The 15,399-nt window shown below is 35.3% G+C and overlaps 1 protein-coding gene across 2 annotated transcripts; it reads right to left on the bottom strand.

The window, feature by feature from the left end:
- Positions 1 to 4,117: 4,117 nt before the first annotated feature.
- On the bottom strand, positions 4,118 to 9,655 carry LOC117633001 (putative pentatricopeptide repeat-containing protein At1g12700, mitochondrial). 2 transcript variants are annotated; one of them, XM_034366658.1, is made up of 2 exons: positions 5,719 to 9,655; positions 4,118 to 5,597 (listed from the first exon to the last, which is right to left on the bottom strand). In XM_034366658.1, exon 1 carries the CDS (start codon positions 9,648 to 9,650, stop codon positions 7,899 to 7,901), a length of 1,752 nt encoding a protein of 583 aa, XP_034222549.1. In that variant the 5' UTR covers positions 9,651 to 9,655; the 3' UTR covers positions 4,118 to 5,597; positions 5,719 to 7,898. The 2 variants fall into 2 exon arrangements, with proteins under 2 accessions (XP_034222549.1, XP_034222550.1); XM_034366659.1 differs by having other exon boundaries at positions 4,118 to 4,437; positions 4,563 to 9,655.
- Positions 9,656 to 15,399: the final 5,744 nt, after the last annotated feature.

Consider the following 15,399-nt stretch of genomic DNA (forward strand, 5'->3'; position numbering starts at 1 on the left):
ATCAATTTTGGTGGAGAGAGAGAGAGAGAGAGAGAGAGAGAGAGAGAGAGAGAGAGAGTCACTTTTTTTTTGTTTTTAATAATAGGGGTGTTTTTTAAATTTTTTTTGGGTTTAGGTTTTTAAAAATGGGCTTACCAAACAGGTTTTTGGGACAAATCTGTTTTTGAGTTTATAAAATTGAATTCAAGTAGGATATCAATTGGGTCCTGAATATTTGGCAACATTTGATTGTGTGCGAGGGTGAATGACTTTTTATTTACTATGAGTACAAGTTGTGATTTTCTGGTAAAAATGATTCTTTACAAACTGAGGTATGCAATCAATTTCTTTATCAATCACCACTTCCTTCTCAATCCTTTAAAGCATAGCAACATAAAAACAAAAATCCTTCCACATTACTTGATATTAGGGCTCAAATAGGTAGGATTAAGCTAATTAACGAGTTTTGATCATGTTACATCTTCTTCTTTTCGTTTGGTGCGATTTCGCCTTTAATGCGAATACACTTTTACATGATCGGATTAGTACATTGCTCTCTTGAGTAGTAGCTTGTATAAACACACACACACTCCCATTACTCCAAATACCAACACTTGAATTTATTATATTACCAACGGAATCACACACTATATCCTTCCAAAGTCGCACTAAAGAAAACTTGCTGTTGTCACCCTTGGCATAGAATTGGACAACATTTATGGAGTGTGAAGGAACGATTTTTCTTCAATCCTCCTATGTACTAAGTGAATAGGCAAATGTCACCATTGGATTGGTTTTCAATTGATCCAACAGCTGAGATTTGTTACCACTTGCATCTTCAATTGTGAAATGTGGCTGACTACCACTTTTTGCATATGCACAGTGCCTATGCACTTAGTACAAAGGAGGACCGTAGAAAGAAAACCGAGCTCAACCTAGCCCTTGTGCACAATAACCGGCAGGGATAGAGCCACGTAGCCTTTTTTGAGGCTGTGAGTGCCAGAAAAACTCTCACATTGTTATATTATACATATGGGAATGGGATCATTTCATGAAATCTTAGTTCATCTACTTTGAGTGCTTTTACATCAACGACTTGAATGATTATTCTAAATGTAGCCATAAGTGGACGGAGAATGCCAACAACCTTATCTTTAACCTTTTTTTTTGAGAGATAGTCAGTAATGTAGTGTAAATGATAACACTCTTTTTTTTATAGTAAATTAACGATTTCACTAATAACTTTAAATAACACACATACACTTATTTATTTTTCGTGCCTCTCACATTTTGTACACATTTTTTTCCCACTGAAATTAAAGGCTTGAGAACTAAAGATTAATATTCAACCGCTTGTTTACATTATAAAAGTCATTTGGACAATGGTATGATAGAAATCCTTGAGCGTCGACAATTTCTATGTTCAGAAAGTGACAGAAGGCTTTCTCAATTTTGTTTGGTTCTTTAATAGTGTTATATTATTAATAAGAAAAATATTTGGTTCATTATCTCGAAATTGTCGTACTTACAGATTAATTATAGTATTAAATGCGTACATAATTAAAATAAAAATAAAAATTATATATGTATATGTATTAAATTGTAATTCGTAAAAGATAAATAAAAATACTATTAAGTTGTGTATACTCTCTGGTTTATATTTAATCATGAGAAGACATAGAAAATTGACTATTAAAGCATGTGATTTGTATTTAATCTCAACTACCACAACTCCAGGGACAGTTTTTGGATTTGTTATCATGAAAACAACTTGGTAGAAAACAAGCGCAGCTGCAGTGCATAAGTCTTTATTTTTAACGAATATATCGTTTTGTAAAAGACAACATACTTTGTACAAAGCAATAATAATAATAATAATATTATTACATACTGTATTTTATACTTTGCGTTGGAAACCCTGTCTCCACTTGTACAAGATAAGCGGAGGCTTTATCTCCCTCTCCCTCACAGCCACCGAAATTAGATCCCAAAACCCTTTTGCTAATTTGGTTTGTTTGCATAATTTTGATTTTTGTTTGTTAATTCATCCTTCTGTACTGGCTATTTCTGTAGGGTTCTATATTAAGTGAGTGTGAGTGATGCAGATTTCACGTATCCCTCTAAAAAAACTTCAAATTTACGTTCTTATGTAAACATGAGGACTATCACAAAGGGCTCATAGTTTCAATAGCTAATCATATATATATATATAGTTATTCTTCTATGCGGGCGTTTATACATTATTACCGTGCAAACGTCATTGTAAACAGAAAAGAAAACATAGAGGAGTAGTAAAAAATATATGATGTTATGATATAAGGGTTTGAAAATTATCCTTTTACTCTCCCATGTGTTTGCATGCCACCACAAGGGAGTTTAGCCCGTGGAGGTTGAACTTTAATAATTAGTGTGGCCACACATCACTTAATTTGTGTGGGAACATGTGAAAAATACACTAAAAATGTGAGGCACAAAAGCGGCAAAACAATTGTTGTGTTTAAGGAAATTGACACTATGAAATAGTCATTATACACTCTTTACAAAAAAAAAATTCAATACCAACTTCTCTATGAAAGTGAGATTAAAAAAATAAGCACTAAATCTATAATAACTATTTTGGGGTGCCAACAATAGTTTTCTTTTTTAATTTGTAAACACTAAATGGTTATCTTTAGTTTCGTATCTTAAATTCTCACCCATAAAACATGTTAGCACTCTCACCCATAAAACACATGGTGGGCCTAAGCCCAATTGGATTCTTCAGAAATCTGTGGTCTCTCCTATTGTCTTGTCCCACCTAAATTTGGTTGATTCCAAATCGTGGGTTAGGTTTCACACTTTGATTTGATGCTACAATTTAGGGCTCTTCTGTAAAGGTAGTTGGGTGCTCAGTTAGGGTCGCACGGTGAATCTTAAATAAACATTAAAGCATTAGTGGCAGCGAATGAGTGAGACACCCCAACTGGTGATGTTATGGTGGGCCCACCAGTGGCCCAAATTTGTCTGCAACCTAGTAGTGATGGATGGATGGATGGATGGATGGGTGAGATTTCACTTTTCAAAAGGCCCACCAGTGTAAATGCTAATAATATTATAATATTGTCTTTTAGTGACTTCTTCTTGTTACCTCTTTTAAGGAGACAAATGCTTTCAAAAGCATGAGTAATTATAGAGGGTGCTAGGCTAACAATACGGTTCAGGAATAGTTTGGCCACATGTCATTCTTAAATTTGTTGCCAAACGGACTGGATTTTGTGATGTAACACGTGTCAGCAATCTGGATATCAACGCACACCCACAACAGTTCAATTTGTTATATATATTTTTTTAGAACCTTCAATATTAAGAAGGGCAATTCACAGACCACACGATTCAGACATTTTGACTTTTTTTGAAAGAATCATTTGCTCCAAACCGGTGGGTCCTTTGCAAACCGTACAACTTTTGATTGCCAAAAAATAGGCATTAGCATAGCACCATGCAGTAGAGATATAGATGGTTAATGTTGCAAAGGTTTTGCAGTAGAGAAATATTGGAAACTGAGCACGGTGGCCTAACGCAACAAAAGGCAATTGCTTCTTCATAATTCACAGCTTCATGTTGGACTCGAACTTATTTTCATGGTTTGTTGGGGAGGCATAGTAGGATCCAAAGTTGTCATTTAAATTAAATACTTCCACAAGAAATAAAAAAGAAAGCATCTACAAATCAAATGGAAATGGGAAATGGATGAATACCGATTCAATATTATATACGAACTGTCAACTACGCTGCCCAAATACCAAAAAAGTCACCCGTTCTATGCTTAGGAAATATGACAGCATCCCAGCAACGAACGGCTTCATTTTAACACGAAGCAGATATCAATATTTCCCTGTTTTCTAAAATAATGATCAACATAATCTGCCAGGGACGAAAACAAATAACAGATCACTGGGTGGGAAACACAGCAACTTCTACAGATCAAACCCACATCATGCCCTCCTTTACACCCAAAAAATGAAAGAACGCAGACACTGATGGATAAACAATTCTATTCAAAATAGTAGCTTCAAGCTTTTCTTTTTCAGAAAATACAAAAAAAAGTAAAACATCATTAACATTACCATACCGCCTAATATAGCACACACCCCACACTCAGAATATTATTGCACGAAATAATTTTTAATTCCAATCACTTTTCTGTTTTAAACTTTGCAAACACAGTACAAAAAGAAATGTAGAAGGAAAAAAAAAAAATTTGTAAATTCATTAATATCCATTTTGACATGTTAAACAGTTAGCGCAGTATAAACTCCCCAAAAGGGTCAGATTTCATCCATTTAGTTGTGAGAGCAGCAATCAAATACCGGTACAGCAGGGAGTTGAATAATCATCATCTGGATGATCAGCGGGTCTGAATTGACCATACACAGCACCCTGCAATACAAGCTTCACATCAAGCATTTATCACCCCACCTGCAAACACATACAAAGTAGAAGCCCAACTCAGTACAAGAAAATGCACATACCAGTAATTCACTCCAACTTAAATCTAGCAAAGGGAAAGAGGGTGTGGGGACCCAAAAGCCAGGCATTCTTACCTACTTTAAGTGAATTGGCACAGTGGCACTTCTAGAAACAGAAGCGAAGTCTCGCATGACACAGAGGTTGGTTCAATGCACAAAACATGCTAACCATAATGTCTAAATCAAAGGAATATAAAATTTATGTTCTTTTGGAGGGGGAGAAGAGGCTGGGGAAGAATAAAAGCAGCATTTAGTTGGAATTGAAAACAAAAAGAGGAGAAAGCAGATGCACTAACAATAGCCCAGCAGGCAATAATAGATCCATTCTTCTCCTATATACGGCCATGATAACAAACTAGAAAAATTAAAATATGTACACATACAAAAACCTAAACAAGAAATTCATCCCTACCAGCAGGATGAGAGACCCCAAAAGTTACAGGAGTTTGACCCTATGTGAGACTGCCGAGGCTAAGGCCAGTTATGAGTCAGTCCCATCCTATCCTTGAGTACAAGCTCACACAACCACACAGCCCTCAATTCCTTTTGAACATTCCCCAACCATGCAAAGCTATCATTTTGCAATATTACATCCCAAAAACTGTGTTATTCAGATCACCAGAACTGGGCATCCGAAACTTTGAATGTTCATAACCAGAATAATACTCGTTGAATCCTAGTCTCTCATTTCTCAAGAGCTCTGCCATACCCAGAGTGCTTCCACCCTGAGGCTCATTCCACCCATCCCAGTGGCCATTGGACATGACCCGGTTTCTAGACTGTTGTTGGAGGGACAATTGAGAAAAAAAGGATAGATGGCCAGCCTGGGATTGATCCAAACGCCTTGAAAAAAATTCCATAACAATCACTGACGTGAGAAAAACTATCACAAATATCAGGAAATCTAAGGTTTTGTTGTGGGGTGAGGGATCTTTGCATCAACAGTTGAAGCCTTGCATCATTTTCATAGGCACTTAACTGTGAAGGGAAGTTCGATCTCATTTCAAGGCTGGGCTTGTTAAGCCCACCTTGCAGTCGCCCTTTACCAACCGCCAATATAGCTGGATCCATAAACTCAATATCCCCAGAGCTACCAATATTACCAGTTGCCTGATCTCAACAAAGAGGAAGTATCATACAAATGATTCCTTGAGAAACAGGTAATGAAATTAGCACTTAAACACAGATGCATTAGAAAAATTCAAATTAAAAAGTATTGTATATAACCAACCAGCCAGATAGTCAAACTCCTGATCCATGCTCTCATGAAAGTAAAGCCTGATGGTGGTGCCCTGCTTGGCACAGAAAATCCAGGAGGAGCAGAAATTTGGGCCCTTGAAACTGCCGAAAGCTTTTAATAATGGCTAGAAACCAACCAAAGTATGAAAAAAAACAACCCCCAGGGCAGCAAAGAAAAGAAGTGAAAACCCATTAAGAAAATTGATACTAATAATAATCACTATGAGATCAGAATAAACAATAACTTTAAGCACATAATTGGAAATTAATTACGCTCATGAACCTATTAGATAATTCAAACTACAGGAAACGAAAATAAAAAAGATCAACTCCAACCATAAAATCATTTCCAACAATACAACATACAATAAATAAGCAGCCCATATAAACCCCCACAGACGAATAGCAGAAGGGTCTCAGGAGTATGGTTATGTGACATTGGAGAGCAGATGATGCAAGGAATCTTTTTATTTATTTTTTATTTATTTAATTTATTTAAAATCTTGAGTGCGTGCAACAAAATGTTGGGCACTGAAAAAATGAATGCCGCTGAACATCAAGAAAGAACATAAACAAATTCCTATTATGACCAATGGAAGGCAGCAAATATAACAAAGATAGGTATCAGCAGAAGAAGAAAGAGTAACATAAGGCAAGACAGTTCTCAACAGAAAGCTAGTTAGAAGAAAAAGCTAAATGATTGCTGCCATGATTTCAGGGTCTTCAAAAGAGCTAGACGAGAGAACGTTTCCAATTCCAAGATTCTCCAAACCTAAATCTCTATTTCGGTTATTAGAAATCTGCCCAACGACATTCAGATATAATGTATATCGAATGCTTGATTTTTAGAATCCTCCTGTCTTGCAAAAGAGAATCTGGACTGCTTGTTATTTTGTACTCTCCAGGGACTTGACATTTTGAGATCTCCAGCCAGGCTGTCTATCAGTTTCATCCAACAATTTCAAAAAATGCTGTGGTGACGCTATTGAGTCATCCCAAGTGTCAAAGTCCATCGATAATATATTTTTGGATTATGCTACTCTCTCCCTTGTCAACAGCAGCACTGAAATCAGCATTAGCTGCATCATCCAGGAATCTAACACTCTGCTTCCCTGGGACTTCATTTGGAAGCAGAAGGGAATGCTCCAACGGCCTCTCTGAACCAGAAGATCTGCTTACCAAGTTCTGAGGGTACCATTAGATGTTACTGAAACACTGCAAGAAGATAGAAGTGAACTGTCCCTCATTTCGTTATCAACAAATAGACTATCAGCATTTGAATAACTTTCCTTTCTCTTGATAAAGGTAAAAAAGTGTCCCCTGATCCAGACCCATATATATAACACCTTCATGGTTGTCAAAGGTGTAGCAATTTCAAATTTCATTGTCCACAGATGCACATTCATTTCACAATGATTTTTTTTATCAACGCCAAAAAAGCAGGATCAACTTTTTCTTTGGACAATAAATTAACTACCAACTCCATTGTTGATGCATCTGCAGAGAAACCCTTCCCCACCATTTGTTGAATAAGTACCACCTGCTTCTGCTGCTAAAGATCATGCTACATTAGTCTAAGAATATGCTTTTGTTTGATGTGCTTTAAGTTTTGCGTTGGCCCGCGGATGTCTTCTTTAATTTCCTCTTTTTATTCAAAAAACACAAAGACAAAAACACTAACAGATAGCATGGGGATTATTAATAATTTAAATTCACAAGTTAATTTCTCATTCTAATCATTAAAGCTTACGTTAGTAAGTTACCAGAAACCTTCATATGATATACATGCGGTGAGGGGAATTATACTTTTTGTAGGAGAGAAGTTAGAGAAAAAGTAATGTGTTATAACTTATAACTAAAATCATACAAGAACCCTTAAATCCCTAATAAATGCAAATGCATGGCTGCATGGGGTTACCCTGCAACTGCGCCTCTGCATCAGTGGACAGAGGTTCATATGGGATCTTTTTTTGAAACAGAGCTTCTCATAATAAATAGTAAAATACAACGGAAATTCCATTAAACAGAATTAATACCAGAAATTCCGGATGCAAGTGAGAAGGCATATTCACCTCGTGCCATACACACAACCACTGTAATATCTTCACGGTCGTCAAAGGTGCAGCAGTTTCAAATTTCATTATCCATATATGCTTATTACTTTCAGAAAGATTACTTTATTAACGGCAACAAAGCAGGATCCACTTCATCTTTCGACAGTAAATTAACTATCAACTCCATTGTTGATGCATCTGCAGAAAAACCCTTCTCTACCATTGTTTGAATAAGCACCATCGCCCTTGATGTCTGTTTATCATGCATGAACCCTCGGATAATTGTGTTATAGGTCCAACCATCAGGAGAACAGCCTTTCCCTTCCATTTCAACCAGCAACTTTTCCGCTTCACTTGTTAGGCCCCCGATACAGAGTCCATTAATCATTATAGTGTATGTCCTTACATCAGGTTGAAGTCCTTTTGATGATAAACCACCAAAGAGATCCCTTGCAGATTCAATTTTTCCAGCTATGCACAAACCTTCAATGAGAATACTGTAAATCACAATATCAATATCCAACTTCTTCGCTTCCATCTCTCCAAACAATTGCATTGCCCTAGAAAGTTGTCGGTTTTTACACAGGCCATCCAGTAAAATAGAATAAGTTTGAACATTTGGAAGCTGGCCACAAGCTTGCATCTCGGAGAACAACTTTTGTGCATCATCTAGTCTACCCACTTTGCAAAAACCGTCCATAAGAGTGTTATAAGTAATGGTATCTGCAACTAGTCCCCTATGAGACATATCCAGAAAAAGCATCATGGCCTCATCTATTTTTTTAAGCTTACAATATCCATGTATCAATGTGTTGTAACTAACAACATTAACCATCGAGCCCTTGCTAAGCATTAGTTCAAAAACATTTTGTGCCTTTCCTATTTGTCCTCGCAAACAGTAACCATCCATGAGTGAACTGTACGTAACTGTATTAGGATCAATATCTCTCTGAATCATCATTTCAACTACGCCTTCTGCTTCCACGACCATCCCCTCCTTACAAAGTGTGTCTACCAAGATGTTGAACGTGACCACATCTGGAAAGATATTTTTACTCACCATGTCATTCAACAACCTTGTAGCTTTTTTCCACTCGCCTAATTTGCAAACTCCATGAATCAAGGATGTATAGGTAATGACATCTGGGGCAAAACCCTTGCTCATCATTTCTGAGAAAAGGTTAAATGCATCATCCACTAGTGTATCCTTACAAAGACTGTCGATGATTGTGTTATAGACAACTAGGTCAGGCTTGCAAGCTCCTTCCTCCATCTTCCTAAGCAACTGAATAGCAGCACTATTGTTACCTTTCATGCAAACGGCCTTTAATAGTGTGCCATAAGTAATCACATTAGGCTGACAATTACCTCCCGCAATCATTTTGTTGAAAATTCCTGCCGCCTCCGCCACTCTATTCCCAAGAAGAAAGCCGTTGATTAGAGTAGTGAAGGTAAAGACATCTGGTTCAAGACCAAGTTTGAAGAATTTTCCCAAGACAGATAAACTAAACCCCATTTGGTTTAGATGACAATAACAATTTATGAGAATGTTTAGAGTATAAACATTAGGTCCAATTCCCGACACACCCATTTGGTTATACAAGGAGATGACGGCCGAATAATGTTTCAATTTCGCAACTTGACCCAATATTTGAGTGAAACGAACAACTGAAGGCGGAGGACGCATTTGAAGCATTCTATCAAACACATTGAAAGCATCCTCAACAGTTGTGATTTTCGATGAGTTTATCACTGGCTGCTCTAGTTGGGTTCTTGTAGATTTGATTGGTTTAGAAGGTTGAGAGTGAAGGAAAGCAAAGTAATCGTTGGCGAAAACAACAACAGTGGAGTTAGAGTGAAGACAAGGCATACCTCTCCATCTCACTGCTATTGCAATCAATCGAACAGCCTCCTCCCTCCGAGGCTTTGGAATTGAACCATCAGCTTTCGGGTCCCCTTCTAATTATTTAGGCTTAATTACATGAATACCCCGAAAATTTGATGAAATCCCATTTTGCCCTGTCACTCACTCATCATCTCCAGTCTGACTTGGCAAGTGGAGCCCACCTCCACATAAGAAAGTTTAAAATCAATTAAAGAAAAAGAAATTTAAAAGAAATAATAAAAAAATCAACCCCAAGGCACCCCCTTCCTGACTCCAATCCCTAGCCCCGACTGCCCAGATTCATCCCCACTCAGAACCCCAAGCCACCCTCTCTCTCTCTGTGCAAATTCAAAAATCAACAAATTGAAAAGAATAAAAAAAAAAAATTCAAACACTGTCTGCGGTGGTAATGGGGTTTGGGATGACGATGATGTGGAGGAGAGAGAGAGAGAGAGAGATAGCCAGTGTAATGGGGTTCTAATTATTTATTTATTTTTTTACAAAACGAAAAAGAGTATTTATTTATTATTAGGGCTCTTTAGTTTTAACTCATAAAAAACTTAACTAATTTGGAAGAAAGATAATTAATTTTGCTTAATTAATATAAAACCAAAGCCACCTAATTTTACCAAAAGGACATCCAACAACCCTAAAATTACTACATGTGCCATTGTGCTTAACTGTCAAATACAGTTTATTTAATTAAGAAGAAGGGTAGAATTGTCTTATCAGTTGTTATTTTTTACCTGACCCAACGAATCTGGGCCTCTCTTTGGGCTAATCCAAAATAGTAGTTTTTTCCTAGGTATTAAAACTAAAACCAAAATATTCAATATCTTACAAACTAATTAATAAAGTTAATTATGTCTAAAACCTAATTTTTCTAAAATACTATTAACCTTTACGTCAAGGTTTGCCTATGTTTGCATACATCAAGGTTTTAACTAAGGCAAGAAAAGGTTTACTTTTTTCAATACTTCTTAATTTCATGACCTTCTTAGGATCATTGAGTATGGCAACTGCATCTTTTGCATTCACGTATTAAGGTTAAATGTGGTAAAAGAGCTTTTGTGTTTTCTAAATGACATCATGCACCATACCAGTTACTGTTAAGAGTATTGACCCACGTTGAAAAGTTAAGAAACATATATGTGGCAATGTTTTATTACTATCCATTAATTTTTCATAAAAAAATGTATAGTTAGCGTTCCCTTGTATTGTGAATGTCAAATATGCATTTCTGTACGAAAGATAAATAACAGATATACATAGATTAGCTAAGTACAATTTAGCTTGAGAGTGTTCTCTTGTTTAGTATGAGCTTCTTGCTTATTTTATTCAGAATATATTTTTAGAAAATAATATTAATCGGGGTCAAATTCATGTCTCTAATCATAGATTTTGTTTCAAATTAATGAACTTTCCTTCGTGACGTTGGTTTTTATCTCAAAACAATACTTGGCACATAATTGTCATGGTAGTTAATTGACAACTTAGATAATGACTCTATTTAGCCACTAACAACACATCACTTCTCAATATCATGGCTAGAATTACCATCTGCACCCTCTACATTTTGATACTTGTACAAGCTAGCGCACACTTAATAGTAACCAAAATTTAGCACCCCCCACCACAACTAACATCCAATACACATTCTCTAGCTTCCCATTATTTATATTGTTTGGTAGCCATCTTGTGATCTTTTGAATCAAATTAATCACACCTGTGCCTAAATAAAACGAAATCCTAATGATCAACGCATCATGGCAGTCGATGTGCTTCGGAGTGATACCGAAAATTCCTGATAAAACAATGCAACTTGTCCCAGATAATGAAATGCCTCTCCAATGCCTACAAAAATTAATTGTGGGACAAGGCCAAGATGGGGACAATTGCACCAAGCTAATCTTGGAGGTGGTGGGTTTTTGCTATTTTAAGCCCTTTCGACTCCACTAGTGCTGAAACAACCATGTCGAGAACGTTTAATACGTGGCCTATATGTTGCGTCTATCCAAGTGGAAGTAGTCACACGTAGTAATAATTTTGGAAGTCCAAGTATCGTATCTTTAAGGAGCAGGTAGACAAATGTCCACACACAAAGAAATAATTAAACATACCACAATAAAAGTGACAAGCAAAATGAAAAAGTATTTTGATTTGATTGTTGTAGAAATTGAATTTTAAAATGAAATATCAATAATGGAAATGCTAACGCATCAGGTTCAATTGTTTAAGCAAAAATATGTTTCATGCTCTTTAATCTAAATTATAACTCGATTAAAATTGTCATTGAGAAACTTTAATTGGAAGATAGAGAAATTAAAACCAATTTAATTTTTCAGTGTTATCTTTTATTAATGATTGTTCAGAAAATGGAATTGTTTAATATCTACTCTTTTAATTGAAAAGCATGCTAAGTCAGTTCTTAATAATGAGAAAAATATAATTGAACTCATGAAAAGATGGTAGCACATAACATCAATCAAAAATAAAAGTATATGAAAATATTGAACAACAAAAAATAAAAGAATTCATACCGTATATTGGATTAAAGAACAATTCAGAAACTTACTCAAAGAACATTCCTTTTAGCCTTAGCTAGAGTTCTAGCAACTCATTACAAAGGAAAACAAAAACTAAATTTTGAATGAAATGAATAAAGAAATCTGTCGTAGTGGTTCCCTTGCAAAATAAGTTGATGGGTGATTTATAGTAGTCAATGAGGTGAGTGGAAAGCGAATACATTGATGGTGGATAATGAAGGGTTTAAGTGAGAGATTAATTGGATTAAACATGTGTTGATGGTGGAGAGTTAGTGGAAAAGAAATAGCGGTGAGGTAGTGGGCGTTAAATAGTTATGAATAACATGAAATAGACTTGTAAACACGAATTTCAAAATTTCTTTGTCTACAAGACTCTTTAGCTTCGACGGTTTTGTCTTCTCTTCTCCCTCTTTACTTATCTTTATAATCACAATAATCCCACAGTCAATTCTTCAATAAAATCCGCCAGCAATTCTCTTCCCACTTGGCTTGAACTTGAACAAAAATATATTTTCATCTTATGGCTTTCCAACTTTCTACAAAAGATAAATTCATCTAATAAGTTCACCAAATGAATATAAAAAATTCATAAATCCAATTGGTGAGAATAAAATGTAACAACAAGAGAAATTATATTTATTAAGCCAAAATTATATCATAAAGTCTCCAAAATAATATTAAAAAAATGTAATTTGAGACTTTCATCAGCCTAATCCTATGTGTTGGAGGGATATGTTGGGAACTTACCAGTCAACTTCTGCCACGTGGGCCACAAGAACCTGTCAATAACGGTGAGAGAGATGGCAGTTGAGATGGACAATGACTAAAATAGTTAAGCTGTATTGGACTGCTACTGGGGTACCTAAGAAAATAGTAGTTGACCATACTGGCAAAATTCTTATGAGGGTCTTGAACCATCTGGTTTAATGTCTCCTTCAATTTTCTGTTGAAGGCATGTATGATAATTCTGCTGGTCCAAAGGCTTAGATGTTAGACGATCACTGAATCTCAAAAATTTAACTTGTTACGAAATTAGTTAATAACGATAAGGCATACGAGAGAAGGAAATATCAAAGCGCACAAAAAGCAATTGCTTCTTCATAATTCACAGCTTCATGTTTGACTCACCAAGCACCATCAGAACTTCTTTTCATGGTTTGTTGGGGAGGCATAGTAGGATCCAAAGTTGTCATTTAAATTAAATACTTCCACAAGAAATGAAAAAGAAAGCATCTACAAATCAAATGGAAATGGGAAATGGATGAATACCGATTCGATATTCTATACGTGAGAGAGGTGAATCTACACTATTGACTATAAATCAGGAAATCAACCTTTAATTACTGTATACACGTTTTCTTTTTGTGATTCCAAAGTCTTTATTTTCTCCTCATTTCCTGTAATTGTTTTCTCCAAGGCCTTTTATTCTTTCTTGTAACTATGTACTCTTGCTGTGCTGCAAGCCATATTGGCTGCTCTCTCGTCCCTAAATCAATGAAGAATTATCTTTTCCTAAAGTATTAGACCTAAAACGGTTTTTCTCTAAAATGCATAGATGTGATGGGTTATTTTAATTTATTGTTGGTTCAATAAATGTTATGGCTTATATTTGAAAAGCTCTAGTTATAAATATATAATATATTTAGTTAGCAACAAGGTCTACAAGTTTTTTTAAAAAAACCATTGACTTGCATCTCAAATTATCATTCCCTTAGGCCTTCTCCAACCCATGAGGGACTAAACTTAAATTTTCCCTCTCCAAAAAGTAACTATTTGGATTTTGCCCCGATTCAAATCGTTTTTCCTCCCAACCCACCGGACTCAAATTTTAAATGCGCAATTTTATTAAATTGTTTAAGAATGGTTTAAGTTTTTTTTTTTTTTTTTTTTTGGGTGGAAAACTTTTCTTCATTAATCTTTTTAAATAACGTCATAATTTAATTTTTTGAACAATTTGACCTTAAAAAAATTGAAATTCCATAAATTTAATTTTATTCCAAAAGTATGAGAATGAAGAAGATGATGTGCTTGAAATGATATGAAAAGTATGAGAATGAAAGGAGATTGATGAAATTGACAAAGGAAAAATAAATTGAGAAATAGAAAAAATATTTTTGGTAGATTAATTGAGAAATGGGTGGGTATTTATAGAGTTTGGAGTGAGTTTTGCGGTTAGATCTGATTTAGATTAATTTGAAATATTATTTTGACCATTGAATTTAGATTTCAGCCATTGGATCTTTATTTTTATTTTATTTTACCGTTAAAATAGCTTAAATTTAATTTATATCATTAATTTAAGTTACTATTAGAATATATATAACAAAGTTTGAATTGTTGCCATTGGATTCCAAAGGCAACATGACCACGTCTCGGCACTTGGCATGCTGACTGCGTTAGTCTTCCAACAGACCATGCAACACGGGCCCCTACAGAGGCCACATTCTGTCTCTCTTGCACATGGTTGCATCAGCAGTCAGTGGGCTCCACCAAATTTTTGTAGGTCCAGGCAATAGTTGGACTGCTATTTGGCCCCAAGTTTGGGTTTTCCCAAATTTTGGCCACTTCATTTTCTTGGATTTGGAAAGGTGTTGAGATATTTTGAGTTTGACCTCATGGGTTGGAGATGGCCTTAGAGCATTCCCAAAGGAGTATGCAAATGAAATAGACAAAATTGTACTATAGCAACCTCCATTTGCCTTATGAAAAAAGTCAGTCACTCCAAGAGACTAGGAAATGCAAGTCTACAAATTATTATTTTATTTTTATTTTTATCTTTTATCATTATTATATTTTTTATTTTTATCTTTTACATTTACTATTATATTTTATAAAAAGTATGTGAGAGAGTGGAGTGATATTTTATTATAAAAATTAAGTGGAACCCAATATACCTCTTTATTTTGAAGTAGGTAATATTGCCTTGTTGGGAAAAGTAGGTATATTTTGCCTACATATTTGCCTCTTCCTTTGGAGCATGAAAATGCTGATGTGACTAGGCTAACGAGGTTTGCCTACTATTTTGTCTCTTTCCTTGGAGATGCCTTTATAGCTTGTTCTATCTTAGGTATTCAAAAACTTATATTTATTGATTTATTAATAGTATAAAATACTATTAACATTTACAGAAAGAAACTTTAAAATGAAATGTAGATATAACAAATGAAGAAAAAGAAGGAAAAAAAACA

The sequence above is a fragment of the Prunus dulcis genome, chromosome 6, assembly GCF_902201215.1.
Source record: "Prunus dulcis chromosome 6, ALMONDv2, whole genome shotgun sequence".
In the NCBI taxonomy this organism is placed as follows: domain Eukaryota; kingdom Viridiplantae; phylum Streptophyta; class Magnoliopsida; order Rosales; family Rosaceae; genus Prunus; species Prunus dulcis.